Source organism: Sus scrofa, chromosome 14, assembly GCF_054392235.1.
Source record: "Sus scrofa isolate SSC_HxYL_T2T_F1_AM1 chromosome 14, Sscrofa_HxYL_maternal_Yorkshire_Landrace_v2.0, whole genome shotgun sequence".
In the NCBI taxonomy this organism is placed as follows: domain Eukaryota; kingdom Metazoa; phylum Chordata; class Mammalia; order Artiodactyla; family Suidae; genus Sus; species Sus scrofa.
Window position 1 is genome coordinate 131,035,809 of NC_139396.1, and position 17,391 is coordinate 131,053,199.

The 17,391-nt window shown below is 52.7% G+C and overlaps 1 protein-coding gene across 9 annotated transcripts in view; it reads right to left on the minus strand.

Moving 5' to 3' along the window:
* Positions 1-5,385: 5,385 nt before the first annotated feature.
* The window catches only part of SLIT1 (slit guidance ligand 1), a 179,365-nt gene continuing 167,359 nt past the window's right edge, over positions 5,386-17,391 (minus strand). The window contains exons 31-39 of one of the 9 annotated variants that reach the window (XR_014826653.1): positions 15,819-15,956; positions 14,027-14,264; positions 12,297-12,427; positions 11,712-11,866; positions 10,311-10,599; positions 9,470-9,681; positions 8,463-8,659; positions 6,891-7,011; positions 5,386-6,488 (exon numbers count right to left, since the gene is read on the minus strand). Coding sequence is in view for 2 of the 9 variants with exons in the window: in XM_084994951.1 (XP_084851077.1) it covers positions 7,781-7,826; positions 8,446-8,659; positions 9,470-9,681; positions 10,311-10,599; positions 11,712-11,866; positions 12,297-12,427; positions 14,027-14,264; positions 15,819-15,956 (1,423 nt within the window). In the remaining 7 variants the exon portion in view is untranslated. Of the gene's footprint in view, positions 8,660-8,928; positions 9,682-10,310; positions 10,600-11,711; positions 11,867-12,296; positions 12,428-14,026; positions 14,265-15,134; positions 17,187-17,391 lie in introns of those variants that run through there. The other 8 variants (XR_014826652.1, XM_084994951.1, XR_014826656.1 and 5 more) reach the window with 8 other exon arrangements.

Here is a 17,391-nt window from a genome sequence, read left to right on the forward strand (position 1 = left end):
TCGATGGTACAGAGTGAGGCCATCTGCTCTAAGATGTGCAGCTTGCTTTCTCAGGAGTCCTGGTCTGCAATTCAGAGCACCCCTAGATGTAATGTAACTGATGCTTTCCCGTCATGTTCTTGCCCTGTGTCTCATTCCTGGGCACCCCTGTCAGAGTCGTGATCTCATCCTGCCCGGCTGGCTGGACTGAGAACTGCAGCTCCAGGACTGTGGAGAGCTTGGGACTGGACACACAGGGATTTGTGTCATCCGTTGAACCATAGTTTGCATATTGACTTATGGCCTCCCTTTGTCTTTTCTAAACAAATGAGGAGGACACTTGAACAGTAATGCTGGAGAATGTTTTTTCTAAGATACTATTTGTAAGCAAACCTGATTTTAAGGTGAAATGTGAATGGGTAACTAGGTGCCAGGGAATTTAGCACTGAACTAGACAGTCAAAAAACTTTTTTAACCTTTGCAGGAAGAAATAAACTTTGCTCTCATCTAAGTGTTCACAAAAAATAATGTTGTAAATAGTTTTTTAAAAATATTTATTACATGTGCTGTATACAGATTCATGTTTTGAGTGACGTTGGTTTGCATTGTAGTATTGTAGAAGAATATATTTTGAGCAGTGGACTTCCTTTCATAACAGTTCATACACGGAGAAAGAACAAAAACCAGCAGGTTGAGAGCTGTTTGGGGAATTTGATCTGTAATGTTACATCAAGTCCAAGCTTTAATTGCCCCCTCTTCTTATCTGGTTATGCCATATATATATATACTATATATATATATATATAGTAAACTGGTCGGTGGTCAGTCCCCAGATCTGCAGAGCAGATTTCCAGGTGTTCTTTCTGGTGTGTTGCCCGTAAGCAATAAGATTCTAGGTAATAACATTTATTCTGGGCTCCGAGGTAGCCCTTGTCTCAGAGGATAGGGTGGGGGTAGAACAGCTCTTGCTAAGACCTCTTGCCTTTGCTGGAGAGGTTGCCGTACTTGAATTTTTGCTTCTGTTTGTCTGCACGCTTCTTCACATGATATAACCCTCGAGATGGATGAGAAATCTGCCAGCACCAGACACATCAAGAATTGGGCACACAGACAGAAAAATGATCAACCTTCCATGAATTTGTAGGGTTTACAGAATCTAGTCGAGGCAAAGCTCATTGAGTTGTAGCATCAACGTAAGACCTTTTCACATGAAAATTTTGAACAGTCCATAAAAAGTCCTTTGACTATCTGACCTAGCTTTAAGAGCTGGCCCACTTCCTCTAACCCTCCTCTATGCCTGGGTTAGAAATGTCTGAATCCTCCTTTGTGTCTGGGGTTAAACCATTTAGGTTTGTGCAGAGAGGGCAGTTGCTCCTCCAAGTGTCCCAGCGTGTCCAGTCTGACAGGTTTCTAAGCTGTTTAGCGGCCTCTCCTTGTGACCGTCCCGAACGTTATGAAAACATACTCCCCACCCAAATCACCATTAATAGAATAATGTAGTTTTTTAGGCTTTTGGAATATGTCTTCTCTTTTGTATTTATGATGGTGTTTGGAATTTTTTCACTAGTGTTTTTTTAGATTGAAGTGGGTGCATTAGGCTAAAACTTTCCATTGCTGAGCCTGACAGCAAGCAAGAGGAAAGAAACTGACCTATGTTGTGTCATTGAGAAGGTGACTACTTCTTGTGGTGGTGGGAGGGTGGGGAGGGGGCATTGTAGATTATGTGGGGGTAAAATAGAATTCTGACCTGAGGCTCCCCAAGTCTTATTACCTTGTTATAAATAACCCCTTTATTAGCCTCAATCTCAATAGAAGCCTGCTGTTTACCCTCAGGGAACAAGTAGTTTTCAAAATTGAGCTCCTCCAAGGTCTTTGGCCAGTGCCCGTGTGCAGGCATTGGTCATCTTTGTGAACTCATGGCATTATTTTCCCATATGCATTATGATATTAAGAAATTCAACCCCAACCTGTATGAAAAGCACAGCCCAGGGTCCTACTTTAGGCTAGAGTTAATGCCTTTGAGAGGCCAGGGGCCAGCGGAGGCCCATGCAATTTAACTGAAGCTCAGGTGCCGTGTTGGGTGTTTCTTCTTTTTAGGCCACAACCTTCAGAATGAGTTTAGGGCAGGGCTGCTGATCCAGCTGTGGATCCAGGGAGCTCTAAGATGAATCTCTACCGTTCCTTTAAAGGTCTTTCTGGTTCTTCCCCGTGTTGTCATGGCTGAGGTCAATCTCGTAGTTGTTCAGATGTGCTCCTTTTTGCTGTCTTGTGAGTCTTAGCCAGTGATCCAGGTGCCCAAGGAGAGAGTCTCCAGAGGGCCTCGCTCCTTCCCGGTACCGAGCGTGTGCTCCTGACCTGTGTGAACGTGGTCTTGTCAAAAGCAGCGAAGCGAGAAGTTCTGCAAATGGTGATCCGGACGATCTGCGCGTATCCCTTGGGCCTGGATTTCCACTCTGTTAGTGCGTGTAGGGAAATACTGTGTCTTTTATGGATGAAAATTCAATGTATGCTGTGAATTTGTTGGTTTGAAACATTGAAAATTTTTCATTAGACAATGTTTACATACCTCACCTGAAGAACCTTTGAGAGTGTATATATGAAATTTAAAATATATTAAGTTGCTTTAAAACCATATGTACAGCTATAAAAGTTGGAGTTATTTTAACTTTGAATATGTACCAAGTCTCTTAAATATTGAAATCTTGTGGACTTTTTGTGCTTCTGTGTTTTACTTTCCTGTTAGGCCATGTAGGAGACTGTGTTCTTGTTATTGGTAAAGGGGCCCTCGCTGAAATCCAAGCTTGGAAGGATTTCCTTTGTTGTTTCAGATTTTCTTGTTTGGTTCTGAGGAATGGGGTATGGAGCTAGAGGATGTGCGGGAGGGATTTCTCTAACATTGACATCTATTCCATGAGCTTTTTCTAGGCGCTTATTTTATCGCAGCGTATTAAACTTCTTTGATATTAAACTGTGTCTGTGTCGTTACTGGAGGGGGTACAGAATGCCTTCAGCTTGGAGCCCACGGCAAAGTGGGTATGTGGCCAGAAGGAACCAAAAAGCAATACCGCTTCCTGCTTCTGCCTCGGCCGCCAGTGTTAGGCCTTCAGGGAACACTGTTTGCCAGATGCAAGGCCATTTTTGTGAGTTATGCCTAACGTTGAAGAAAAGGAAACACAATGGGTGACCCTTGGGAATTCCTAGGTCAGAGTTGGGAAGGTGCCAGTGCTTCGTCCTGAGGTGCAAGGAGCAGTCGAATCCCTGCTCCTGACCTCAGGGACTCCACTGTTGAATGAAGGGGCCATGGGCACAGCCACCGGGAGGGCTGCCCCCGCTCTCTGAGCCCATGTTGGGGGATGGCAGAAAGCTGACAGGAAATCCTTCCACTTGCTAGCCTCATGACCCGTTTCATTACAGTCTTTCAACTCCCCCGGAGATGGGTCTATTTGAGGGTCCAGTGGGCCAGAGATTCCTGTGGAATCAACCACATTTTCTTTCTTTTTTTTTTCTTTTTTTTTTTTTTTTTTTTTTTTTGTCTTTTCTAAGGCTGAACCTGCGGCATATGGAGGTTCCCAGGCTAGGGGTCGAATCAGAGCCGCAGCCACCAGTCTACACCAGAGCTCACAGCAACACCAGATCCTTAACCCACTGAGCAAGGCCAGGGATTGAACCTGCAACCTCATGGTTCCTGGTCGGATTCATTAACCACTGTACCACAATGGAAACTCCAACCACATTTTCATTGGCACGCCCATCTGGCAGGGACAAGCGATGTATGCAGAACTACACCCAGTGCAAATGACCCCACCACTGCCAGTCAGGCCGCCCTTCTTAATTTCAATTTGGAGAATCATCTCGTTCCAAATTATGACTTTTCATTGTCAAAATAGGCCTCTTTTCCTCCAGGACTCATCCTCTGGTAGAATAACTAGACTCTGACCTCTCAGGTGCAGACTGGCTTGGGGCGAAGGGACAGCTCTAAAATTAACTCTCTGAGGGCTCGGGGTATAGGCATGATAGAGATGTATTATCACCAGTAGCCGAAAAGCTTGGCAACTTGAGTTAGAAGCCTGGGCCTTTTTTCTCTTGCTTCCACCCTCCACCCAAGCCCTGCTGTGCCCATTCCTTGCAACTGTGAAATCTGCCACTTACTTTAACTCAGAGGCTGTAAACTGGTGGCTGACGGTTGTATTTTACTTAGCCCAGTATTTTTAAAAAATATATTGAAAAACTGAGGGTTTACATAAAAATTGATTTCTGGTTTCTCTTTGAGAAAAAAAAAAGAATAATGAAGATCTGACAAAATGAATGCGTGGCAAGACTCAGCTGAAGCTCAGGAGATTGGAAAGTGTGCCTTCAGCTCATCGCAGTCTCCCTCAGTTACTCTTCGTCCTTTGTTCCTTATCTAGGGAACTAGGTCTCTGTCCCTGTGGCTTTTTCAGAAGTGGCAGTACCAGTGGTCAGCTGGAGGGCGTGAGCCCACTGGACTCACGTGGGAAACCTACTGGCCGCTCCAGACTCTTGAGCTTACATCTTCCCTAATTGAACCCATTTTCTCCCTATACCCCATTCATTACATCTCCTCCCAAATCCCTAATTGCTTTGAAGACGCCGCAGTTACCATCACTGCCCCCTTTCAAGGTGACAATGCACTATTAAGGTGTGGTTTGTGTGACCATCACCACAAATGGGAAATCTGTGGTTCACAGTCCTGCATCAAAGGAGGGGCAGCTGGGTCCCCTTTGGTGTCAGGGGCCTTGTTCAGCCTGATTGCCAGAGCCTGGCCTCACCTAGACACTCAGATCACCCATCCTACAAAACTCCTGAGTGCCTTTTTCAGACTGAAACCGTAGTAGAACCACTGCAGAAGTATGTTAGCCTCCTTTCTCCAGGGATCTCTAAGAACCACTGTTCTGGCTGCTGGCACATCCATCTTACCAGACAGTTTGAGAAGCCACACGGCTTTCTAATCTGTTGCCCTGATGCTCTGAAACTTCAGAGCCACATTAAATATGGGGGTGGTTCTGCTCACTTACGAACTTACAAAGTGTGGGTGTGGCAGCAGACACTTGAAGGGAAGTGAGGGTGGTCGGCCTCCCCAGATCTGTGCTCTATTCTCACACTGTGCTCTGCCCTGTTCTCACGCTGACATCCCCAGGGAGGGAGCTACGACCAAGCCCCCTGCCCCCCGACCTCCCCTTCCTTCTTCAGGAGGAACAGACCTCCTCTGCCACTTCAGGAAGACTAGAGAGTCCCAAAGGCAGATACCCCATATATACTGCACTTGGGCTCCATCCCTAGACTGTGGCTGATGTACGGGCAGCCCAGGAACTCTCACATTTGCAAGGGTGCATGTCAGCAACCCCGGGGTTCATCCTTGATGCAGAAAAAGAGACAACAAGGCAGAACCAGAGTGAATCAATGTCATGTTCGCATGAAGACAACAGACAATATCCAACATGTTCTAAAACAGCACTTCTCGGGAAAGGGCAAGTGTGGCTTTTTCAAGGGCTTGTTCTATACCAGTCTTTTTAAAAGAGTGATCCAAACAAGACTACAGAAACCCCCCAAACAAAATGTCACAACTACAGAGCATCTGAAAATCAAAACAAGACACTGGATGTTGACTTTAACATATAAAAATACTATAACAAAATGAAATACAAATATATATTAGAATCTGTTAAGTATTCTGTATAAAGAGATACTTTCATGGTTAGGCTAACAGCAGGCAAAGGGGAGACAAAGTCCAGCCTTTTCCATTTCCTGACACGTGCACAGGGAGCCCAGGCCACTGTCGCCCGCAGGCTGCCAAAGCAGCAGCAACCTCGGCACTTGCCCTGCTTGTGTCTCTTCCGTGGCAACAGTCAATGGCAACATCAAAGTGAACTGGAGGTCTTTATCGAAGAGGTGCAAGGCGTGGAAACAATTTCTCAGATATCTCGCGATCATCTTCTTCTGGGACTCAGAGAGCCCAGACATGAACAGGCAAGGTGTGCAGTGATCCAGTCACTTAGTCACTTTCAGGTTGGTGGTTCGGTTGAGGAGACATTGATCCCTGGGCACTTGGGTCTCTCGGCCACTTGTGGTAGATCCCAATCTTCCAGCTCAACCGAGGGAGAGTGTGGAGCTGGGCTGAGACGTGGGACATTGTGGAGGGTTGGATAGGGACAGCAATCAGCTCAGAGGGTGCACCCTGCAAACACTCCATCCTCTGCCCCAACCCCATGGCACTGGCAGGGCAGGACTCCCGGCAGCCATTGCCTGTTTGCAGATGCTCTTTCCACTTTCCGTAGAGTGAGACGTCCCTGGCAGTCAGTGCCCCTCAAGCCTGGGGATAGGCTGAAGGGCAGTGGGGAACGGTGGTGGCCAGGGGAAGGTATGTGCCTGAGGGATGGTGGGTTCCAGAACCCTCTTTTCCATGGAAGGGGAAAGCTGGTTACACTGGAGCTTTCCTGCCTATCCAGGCTGGTGCTGGCTGCTCTCCAGGGTCCTGCAGTGGCCTAGAAAGTCTAAAGGAGAAAGGGATGCTGTGCAGCCCTAGGAGAAGCCCCCGGAGGCTCAGTATGCTGCTCATGGGTGTGAGGGGCACTGCGGCCTTGCTCAGAGCTATGAGAAAATAGAGCACGACCCCTGGTGAGGGGCAAAGCCAGCCATAAGGACACCTCCCTAAATGGGCAGGGCAGGGTCCTCTTCCCATTACAGAGTCCCAGATTCAAACTCACTGGTCTGAGCCCCAGGGTAGTGGAACAGGCCAGGCTATCTCAGTCCTATCAAGGACTCTGGGATATTCAGTGTCAAGGACTCTGCCCACTGCCCACAGGCACGATGCCACCTCAACTCCATCACAACACACTCCCCTGACCCTGCCTTCTGTTTACAGATGGACAAAGCCAGGAGAGGCACATGCTCACCCTCTTTGCCCATCAGGAACCCCAGGTGCACATGTTTTTGGGGAGACACCAGGACAGGAGAGCATGACCTTACAGCCAGCTCGCTATTCAGGCGCAAAGATCATCTTTCTGCGTTTCTGTTCTGCATGGAAGAGAAGCATTTGTAGCTGCACAGCCATGCATCCGAGATAACTCTTCAGACACTAAGTCCTTCCTTCCAACACCTCGAGTGAGCAGCTCTGCCCTGAACCGGTGTCTGTGGTTGGAGCCCTCACTCGGCTCAGCTTTTTGTCCAGGTATCCTGGCTGCTCCTGTGATGCTCTGTGATCAGTTCGCATCTGTCCACAAGGGCAAAACACCCACAGTCCCCAGCCCTGATTAGGCACATAAATACTTGTTGACTTGATTAACGAAGACAAATCGTCTAAGTCCTCCAGCTACCCTCCTGGAGCCACAGTGGGAGGGTCTACATGGCTCTCTCAGTCCTCCCCCCTCCCCATTTGATAGCTGAGGAGACAGGGCCCATTTGGAAGAAGTCTGCTCAGAGTAGCAGAGCCAGCAGAGGTTTCTTGATGCCTGGACCACTGCCCCCTACTGGTCTGCAGTGTGAGGCGATCTGAACCCATCCTAGCCAAGCAGCCTAGCCCAAGTGCCCTACACCCGCAAACCCCCTGCCAGTGGCTAGCCAGCAGCTCACAGCTGGTTAGTGGCTGGGGAAGCCCAAGGCTAATGCCTCCTTGATGGCTAGCGTCTGGAGGTGGTGATGTTTATTCAGCTGGAACTAGGAAAACCCCTGCCCTCTTTGCAGGGACCCCACCCGGGGAAGGTCCCAGCCATCACTTCCTCCACATGAGAAACCTCCTTGAAGTTATAATGCTCATCCCATAACTGCAGGATTCAGATGTCTGGTCCTAAGACCCACCTCCACCCCCAGGCCCGTTCCCAAGCAAGCAGTGGCTGCACCACACTGCCAGTCAGCCCAGGGGGCAGGGGTCCGTCCCTTCCTGGCCAGCAGGAGGGGCCCTTCCCCTCCGCACCCGGGCCAACTTGCCAACAGACGCTGCAGCAGCGAAAGGTGAGAGCCGCCGGGGCAGCGGCCCCAGGGGAGGGTGAGAGTACTTCAAGGTTATCTGCAGAGGGCAAAGGGCTTCTGGGGCCTGCACGGGCCACAGGCGAGAGGGAGAGGCTGTTTGGGAAGAGGCAGTCCCTTCTTCAGACCCAGGCAGCAGGCAAGGAGACGTCACCATTCTGCACTTCTTGGCCTGACCTCACGCACACATTCATTCAACAAATATTTATTAAGCGCCTATTTGTGCAAGGCACTTCCGAAGAGGGCGGGCTTAAGCCCAGGCCACGCCCACCCGCCCCGCCCCCAGCTGCGGCGCCTCGGGCTTTAGAAACGTGGTTCTGGACCTACCCTCCACGGAAGGGCCGCTTGCCCAGGCGCCGCCCTGGTGATGGCCCGCACCCCAGCCCAGCTGCCGGCCGCTCGGTCTCCGCCGAGGCCGCGCCCCCTCGCCCGCCCTCTCCCCTCCCCGTCCACGGCAGGCGCTACGCGCAGAGGGCACAGCCACACTTGGTGGGCTTCTCCACCTCCTCGGCAAAAGAGGTCCCGTCGCTGCACTCAAAGGTGAACTTCCTCCGCTTCAGCCGCAGGCCCTGGCAGCAGCCCTGGCCTGGGCATGAACCCCGGCACTCCACCCACGACAGGGGACGCGTGGTCTGGCAGATGGCATAGCCCCTCTGGACCTGGTGAAAGTCCCGGACAGGGTCCCCCCGGCACTCGGACTCTGGATGGGACAGACACCAAGAGAAAGCCTCAGGGCACACCCATGGGCCAGCGCTGCCCCCGGGGGGGAGGCAAGCGGAGGAGGAGGACCAGAGGGTGGGGCAGCATCCTTGGACCCCGTCCTCCAGCTCTTAGACCTCATTTTCATCCCTGCACCCTCTCCGCCCAACATGCACATGCACACGCTTCATCCTGGGCCCACAGTGAGGTCTTTCTAGCGGCCAAGTCCCTCCGGGGCAGATTAGGCAGCCCGGGCAAGGTGAGTTCAGCAGGAGTGCAAGAGGTGGCTGGACGCCTGGGAGACAATGACGTCAGAGAAGGAATTCCAGCGGGAGGGTGTGGCCTAGGGGACCCTGAGGATGCCTGAGTTCTGGATTTCTCTGGCTCCTCCCTGCCCCTTTCAGCAGGAGTCCCTAGACCATCTTGGTCACATGGACCAGGGAGGGCCTGGGAAGGCATCCCCAGGCCTCAGACTTCCCCGACTCCCTTCTGGTCCCTAAGAGAAGCCGCCACAATGCAGAGGTTTGGGCAGGAGCTGTTACCCTGGTGGTCTCTCTGCAAGGAGAGACCCCAGCCACAAGGGACTCTTAACCCCAGGAAAGGGGCTGCAGGGCAAGCTGGGACAGGGAGAGATGAAGCATCTGTCTGGGGGTGGCCTCAGAGGGTTGGGGCACTACAGCCCCATAGCAGCCCAAGGTAAGGAGGGGTGAGGGGGCACAGAGGGGTTGCCAAGGTTGGAAAAAGAAAAGTCACTAAAGCAAGCTGTGGGGAGGGACCCTGGAGAGGGCGTGTCAGGAGGGGGGCCCCTGACCTTGCTCACACAGCTCGCCCGAAAAGCCGGGGTCACACACGCAGTGTGCCCCTTTGGTGGCTGAGGCCTGGCAGTGGCCGTGCAGACACCGCAGGCCCCCACAGGGGTCTGCAGGTGTCCCGGCCTGGTTGCACAGGGCCCCCGAGTACCCATCCTGGCACTGGCAGCTGTAGGAAAGAGCATCTAGAGGCACACATTTCCCGTGGACACACCTGGAGGGGACAGAGAAAAGGCACTGTGAGGACAGGTCTGAGCCAATCCAAGCCCACCCGAGGGGACCTCACATCCCCAGCCTTGGCTTCACAGGATGTTATTGTGCTATTCCCAAAACTGAAACAAAGGGAGCAAATTGTGATCCTGTGTTTGTCCCTAGGGTCCCTTTCTTTTTTCTTTTTCCTTTTGCTTTTTAGGGCCACACCCACGGCATATGGAGGTTCCCAGGCTAGGGGTCTAATCGGAGCTGTAGCCACTGGCCTACGCCACAGCCACAGCAACGTGGGATCCAAGCCGCGTCTGCGACCTACACCACAGCTCATGGCAACACCGGATCCCTAACCCACTGAGAAAGGCCAGGGATCGAACCCGCATCCTCATGGATCCTAGTTAGGTTTGTTAACCGCTGAGCCACGAAGGGAACTCCCCTAGGGTCCTTTTCCTGTTAATAAAAACTGAAAACCAGAAAAAATTAATAAAACCCTATGTTAGGCCACATGTTCTAATTTGGGGTTTTAAAAATAGTCTTTGCTCCCCATGGGGAAGTGGAACTTGCAGAGGGAAGGGAAGGGAACCTGCGGGTGGGCGGGGTGGCGGGGAGGGCTCCCTGAGCGCAGCCCAGGCTCACTTGTGACCATGGCAGGGGCCATCAGCTGGCTGGTCGCAGTTCAGGCCCCGCCAGCCGGCCTCACAGTGACACACGGGCCCCGGGGTGGCGTTGGGCTGGCAGATGCCATGCAGGCAGTAGAGCTTCCGGCAGGGCTCACAGCCTGGCACCACGCCTGGCTTCATCCGAGTCTTGGTGAAGTCCTGCAACTCATTATTGATGTACAGGTTTCGGATGCAACCGTGGAAGCTGGAGCCATTGAGGATCTGCCACAGGCGGAAGGCGGCTGAATTCACGTCCACGGGCATCCCTGGGGCAGAGGGGAGGGGGCAGAGCTGGGCTGAGTTGAGCTCAGACCATGCCTGGCACTTGCCTCTGAGGTCCACTGAGCATCTCGACAGTGTCCCTCTTGCCCTGGGACTCTGTCCTTCAGTCTCTGCAACCCTGGGCCAGTGTCTTTTGCCCACATTGGAGGGTCCAGACTCCTTTCCCAGAAGAAATAGTGAAGCTGCTTCCTGTGTGATCAAAGCCCCGTGGTGGGTGGGGCAGGCCTGGCAGCAGTCAGCTGACAAATCATGCTCTGGGTGCCTGAGTCTGGCTGCCCGCATCCAAGGCTCCTGCTCAGAACACCAGCTTTTGCCTCCCAGAGGCCCCCAAAGCAGCTAAGGAATTGGGCCCAGAGCTTATACGTATGGCCTGTTGTTACCCACTTGTGTGGTCATCACTTCACAGCAACCCTTTCACATCCGAGTTGCTGAAAACCCTTTGATTTCAGTGCTCAGTGACTTGTCCAAAGTTGCACAGCTAGTACACAGCAGAGCTGGGATTAGAATCCAGGGTTCTGTCCCTCGCACAGGCCGGAAGTCTCAGCAAGGCCGTCTGCAGCACTGAGACGGCCCCACTGCATCCAGAAACCTGCCTTGTCTGGACCTAGAAATGTTCTCAAGTGCTGGATGGGGTCATTTAGCCACAATGCCTGTAAGCCCAGTTTGCGGGGTCCCCAGCTGATGCAGGGAGTCCCTACCCGGGCCTCTGAAGGCCCTGAGAATGGGCCCTGAACAACTGACAAGCCCCCTCTGCCCCAAAACCAAGAGGAAAGGTGCCTACCATGCAAGACAGCTGGGAAAGTCCAGGTCTCTCGCAGGCCAGGCCTCAGGCCCAACCCATGCACCCATCCTGGGCCAGGCAGGGAGCAGCATGGGCTCCAGGCAGGGAGGACAATCCACCGGCAGCTTGTTCAGTCACTAGGACCCTCTCCCACCTCCTCCTTGGAATGTCCCCCATAGGGCAGTGCAGTGCCCTGTTCTCCCCACAGGCCTCAGGCCAGAGAGCAAGAGGCCCCACGCGGAATGGCTGTCACCATCACCTGATGGAGGGGCCTGGGGAGGGCCAGCTGCAGCTCCACCAGGGCCAGGTCCTCACCTCCCACATAGAGGGGAGCCTCACTGTTGAGCGTGTAGTGTTTGCCGAAGTTGTCCATGGTCATGGGGCTGCCGCCATCGATGGAGAGATTCACCATCTGATCAAAGGTGACCAGCTCAACGGTGTGGAACTGTCCATCATTGATCGTCTCGGCACTGGAAGAAGATGAGACGCCCCCACCCCAGGGAACGGCTTTCAGTGTGACGCATCCCTACCTGGGCACTGCCCCGGAAAAGCCATGGGTCCAGCAGCTGCTTCCCAGGAAACCAAATCTCTAAGAAAGGGGACTGTGGGACTTGGTAGCCCCCTGGTCCCCACTGCTCCCCTTCTGAAGACTCTCTCGGGGAAGCTGAGAAGTTTATTAAGCAGTTTCCCCTCCCCAAGAAGGAGCCCCCGTGAGGTGGTGGTGGGGGATGGGGCAGGATGGCACCACTGCTCAGGCCCCAGAGAGCCTCAGAGGTGATGTGTGTGCCCTTGACACTGGGGCAGCCCCAGTCTCTGGTGATCCTGCTCTTGGCCCAGGAGACCCCTCCCTGGCAGTGTCCCAGCCCTTAAGGTTAGCTGGTGGGCATGAGGAAGCCCTACCTGTAGATGGCAGAGCTGGGGTAGCTGCCTGGGTCGTAGCTGACACGTACATGGCCCTGGTACAGCTCCACTGCAATGTGGTCGTTGTCCCCGTTGTATAGCAGGATCCCATTGTCCTCTGCCGTGGAGACCTATGGCAATGGCACTTTCTCTCCCACCCCACCCCACGCAGCAGCGGCACAGGCTGGTGGGTGCGGCAGATGGAGGACCCTCGATGAAAAGAGAGATGTGTGCAAAAGTGTCCCCCCCTGCCTGCCCAAGTGACACATCCTCCAGGGGTCGCTGACCGAGGCTGGCAGCAACCCCGTTCAAATTCCACCCACTGCCACTCTGGCCAGGGCCAGGCAGGGAAAGGCAGATGGGCCAACTGAGGCCTGGAAACTGAGCCAAGAGATAAAATAGCTTGGGACCACCTGCCCAGAGAGGACAGTTGGACTGGACGTGGGGTATCCTATTCTGTGGGCCTCAGGGAGCTGCCTTGGGGCCAGGATGGGACCTTACAGAGAGGACAAATTCAGAAAGACTCTCTAACAGCCAGAGCCATCCAAACCTGGAAGGGGCCACTCAGGAGGTAGCACCTGTCCCTTGAGCCATGCAAGCAAAAGCTGAAGCTGTACCTTAGGAGGGAGAACCCTCTGCGATGCTGTAGGAGCCATGGTCTTTTTTTCTGCCTTGTCCCTTTTGGGTCAAGACCCTGGCCCCCTGGTCTGTAGAGCTGGCACATGGCCCCATCTGGACCAATCATAGCATCCTATCTCCCTGGACTCAGTGGTGGGTCCGGGGATGGGCATGTGACCTAAGGCAGGCCCACCAGAGATCTTCCCTGCGGTTGTTGCCTGCTGTCCAACTAGAGCTGGTGGGGAAGAGCCCAGTGATGGGGAGGGTGGGATAAACTGAGCATCTCCAAGGATGTGCCTGAGGCAATGGCTGGGCAGGGTCTTGGTGAGTTTTATTTTGTGGAGCAGTGAGGCTAGCGGTGGTCTCACTGTGTAGACCATATAAGTGGAGAGGATTTTGGAGAGGGGATCAAGGGTAGGACAGCAGAGTGAGTATGTCTGAGAGGTGGAAGGGTTCTGAGAAAAAAAGGAGAAGAGGACAAAAGAAAGGAGAGAAGAAGGATGCGCATTTGGGATGGAATTTGGGGAAAAGAGACAGATGACTAAAGAGGAGTTTAAAATTTTGTATCGTGTCATGTCCAGGGCAAACTACTCTCCTGTGCCAAGAAATACTTGGCTAACATAACACTGCTGTTGAAGTGAGACTTGCTTCTATTTCCCTCATAATGATGCTCTGAGATGGGATTCAGGACATGGAATGGCAAAATAAGGGATCCCAGGGACATTTGGGACATGTACATAGACATAGAAGCCAGGGCTAGCTGTGGCTGTGTTCCTGCCACATAGAGAAGCATGTCTGCAGCTCGGGAGGCTCAAATTGAGGCTTTGAGGAGTTGTTGAGACAAGAGTTTGGTGGGAGAGGACCCCGGAAGTTTGGTTTTCTGGGTCCAGTCACCCATGCCCTTCTCTGAGACTGATTTTGTGACCCAATAACCTTTCCAGCTGAGCTCAAACAAGTTCAAGCTGAGATCCTGATACCCACATCCAAGAAGTCTGGACCAGCTCAGGATCCTCCCAGCCATCCTGGGAGGGATGCATCTTGATGCTCTGACCTGAGGCCAGGAGCCCCTGCTGCCTGACCACCTTCTGCGGCCGGGCGCCCTGGGCACGCACCTGCAGCGTGATGTTGGCCCGCGGCCAGTTCTGCAGGTCGGTGAACTGCAGGTACGTGTCGCGATCCACGAAGTTGACACTGAGCAACTTCTCACACTCGGGGCCGCCAAAGCCCGGGAGGCACTGGCACACGGGCCGGTTGCCCTGGTCCACACAGTTGGCCCCATTCTGGCACTCAGTCCCCTCACAGGGGCTCCTGGGGGTAGGCCGGTGGGGAGGGGTCTCACAGAGCTGCCCACTGAGAGGGAAAGGACACAGGTCAGAGGGGACAGGGCCGGGGAGCAAGGAGTCATCATCTCTCTCCCACAGTCCTGGAGAGAAACTCACTAAACATCTTGGAACACTGTGCCTTTAAAGCATCAGATGATGCTCCTAATAAACACTTTCCCAGAGAGAACTAAGAGCCAGAAGGATGCTGAGAAACAAGTGTGGTCCCTAGACCAGTGGCAATAACATTGCCTGGGCACTTGTCAGAAATGGGCTCTTGAATCTGGCTTTTTTTTTTTTTTTTTGGTCTTTTTGCCTTTTCTGGGGCCGCTCCCGTGGCATATGGAGGTTCCCAGGCTAGGGGTGGGATCAGAGCTGTAGCCTCCGGCCTACGCCACAGCCACAGCAACACCATATCCAAGCTGCATCTGCAACCTACACCACAGCTCACGGCAACGCCGGATCCCTAACCCACTGAGCAAGGCCAGGGATCGAACCCACAACCTCATGGTTCCTAGTCGGATTTGTTAACCACTGAGCCATGATGGGAACTCCTTGAATCTGACCTTTAATAAGATCCCAGGTGACCTGTGTGCACCTTAGTTTAAGAAGCACTCACTGCTCGTGTCAACAAACTCTGCTAGCAAGTTTGACTATACCCATTTTATAGAAAAGAAAGCTGCGACTTAAGACACAAGCAAAAGAGAGAGGACTCTATAGCATCAAATAATCACAACAGCCAAAAAGAAGAAACAACCCAAATGTCTATCAGTGATGAATGGACCCATACGACGGAATATTATTCAGCCATAAATAGGAATGAAGTTCTGTGACATGCTACCATGTGTATGAACCTCTAAAACATGATGCTAAGTGAAAGCCAGCCACAATGGACCACAGATTGTATGATTCCATTTATACAAAATGTTCAGAATAAATAAATCTATAGACACAGATGTTACCGATTAGTGGTTTCTAGAGCTGGGATGGAGAGGGGCTGTGATGACAGATAAGAGTGTGGAGTTTCTTTGGGGTAATGAAAATATTTTAAAATTGATTGTGGCAATGGCTGCACAATTCTGGGAAACTACGAAAGCCAATGAATTGTACACTGTAACTGGGTAAACTGTATGGCATATGAATTATATCTCAATAAAACTGTTTTTTAAAAAAAGACACAAGCAGAGCATGGGAGGTGGGTGGCCAGAAGGTGGGCAGGTGCCCTCCCCTCCCAGCCTACCAGAGAGGCCAAGATGCAAAGGTAAATGACCTTTAATGCAGGACATGTCTTCAGGGGTTCACTGGGCAGCTAAAGGATGGGGCATTGCCCAGTAATCTGTACTCACCTCCCACTCTGCCCAGCAAACAGGTCAGGGGCCCTTTGCCTTTGCTCTGAGCTGCTAAGAAACTTTCCCCAGACCACACAGATCGTGACTACCCCAGCCAAGCTTAAAGCCCCGGGACCCAGCGCCCAGGCTCTGACCCTTACTCCCTCTTGCTAGCCACACCCGGGGGCTCCTGCCAGCCCCAGAGGCTGATGGCTAAGAGGAGTCAGTGGCTCGTGATGGATCCAGGGACTGCTCACCTGAAGCCCTCAGCACAGACACAGGTATAGCCGTTGACTTCGTCCACGCACTGGGCCCCATTCTGGCAGCGGTGGTCCCTGCAGTCATCCTGGTTCTCACTGCAGTTGTCACCTGTGTAACCTGGTGCACACTCACACCTAGGGGTGGGCAGGGGTGGTGGGCCATCAGCCCCACACGCAGCACAGAGCTCAGCCAGGAGTCTGTGGGGCCCTGGGGCTGTGTGTATGACAGAGAACCTCATGGCCCCATGGGTCTGTGGGGTCCCCCAGGAGATCACACAGAGCCCTAGCTGTCAAGACGCCCTCACCTGTCCTGGGACCCTTTTCTGCTCCAGGAAGAGAGCTTGTGTGGGCTGCCGGCGGTGGGGGGAGGGGGGACTGGAGGGCTGGACACCCAGCAGCTGGAGGAGATGGACCCTTGCGGCGGAGGACCCACCCTCAACATAAACATCACATCCAAGGTCAAGCTTCAGCCCCTTTTCAGCCCACCCACCTGCCCCCGCAGCCCCAGTGCATGGCCTTGAGTCCTGTGGGAGCTCATCCATCCGCCTTCCCCAGCCTCCCAGCTGCACGGGTCCAGCCTCCCGGGGCTCAGATGTCAGAGCCTGCCTCTCCACAAGCTCCTGACTCCAGGCCAGGCCCCAGCTTGCCAGCTCCCACTGTGGCTCACCACTCACCCGGGTCAGTCCATTTCTGCCCATCACATAAGGAGCACACTCCTCCAGCCCTGTTCAGTCAGTGCCCTCCAGATGCTCCCTGTCCTGCTCTCCCCTCTGGTGGGCAGACCTGTGTCCACGGGCAGCAACCCCCAACCCCCAGATGCCTCTGTCTTCACATCTACTGATTCTATACCCTCTTCTCTCTCCCAGAGTCTCCAGCCAAGCCAGTACCTCACATCCTCCAGGAAGCCTCCAGCGAACACCCCTTACCTGAAACCCTTCCAAACTCCAAACTATAAACTCCATGGCTCAACCAAACAACCTGGCAGGTAGATGCTCCTACCTATTCCCAGTGTTTTTCAAGCTCTATAAAATAGCTTTGTACCCAGTGCATGTACCCAGTGCACACACACACGCACACACTCAGACATACCTCTGAAACCAGTTTCATGCCACAAATACTTATTCTTACTATATAAAAGGGCATGACGCTCTCTGATATTTTCTGGGTTTTTAATTTTTTTAATTTTTATTTATTTTATTTTATTTTATTTTGGTCTTTTTAGGGCCACACCTGTGGCATATGGAGGTTCCCAGGCTGGGGTTCGAATCAGAGCTGTAGCTGCTGGCCACAGCCACAGCAACGCCAGCTCCAAGCCACGTCTGCAACTTACACCACAGCTCCTGGCAACGCCAGATCCTTAACCCACTGAGCGAGGCCAGGGATTGAACCCTTATCCTCTTGGATACTAATTGGATTTGTTTGCGCTGAGCCACGATGGGAACTCCTTTTTTTTTTAATTTTAATGTTAATATCAATCTACCCAACTGACCCCCATCTACTACTGGGTCTTGAGTTGCAGTCTGAAAATTGTGACAGTGGCTAAGCACCCACCCAGTCATTCACTTCCATT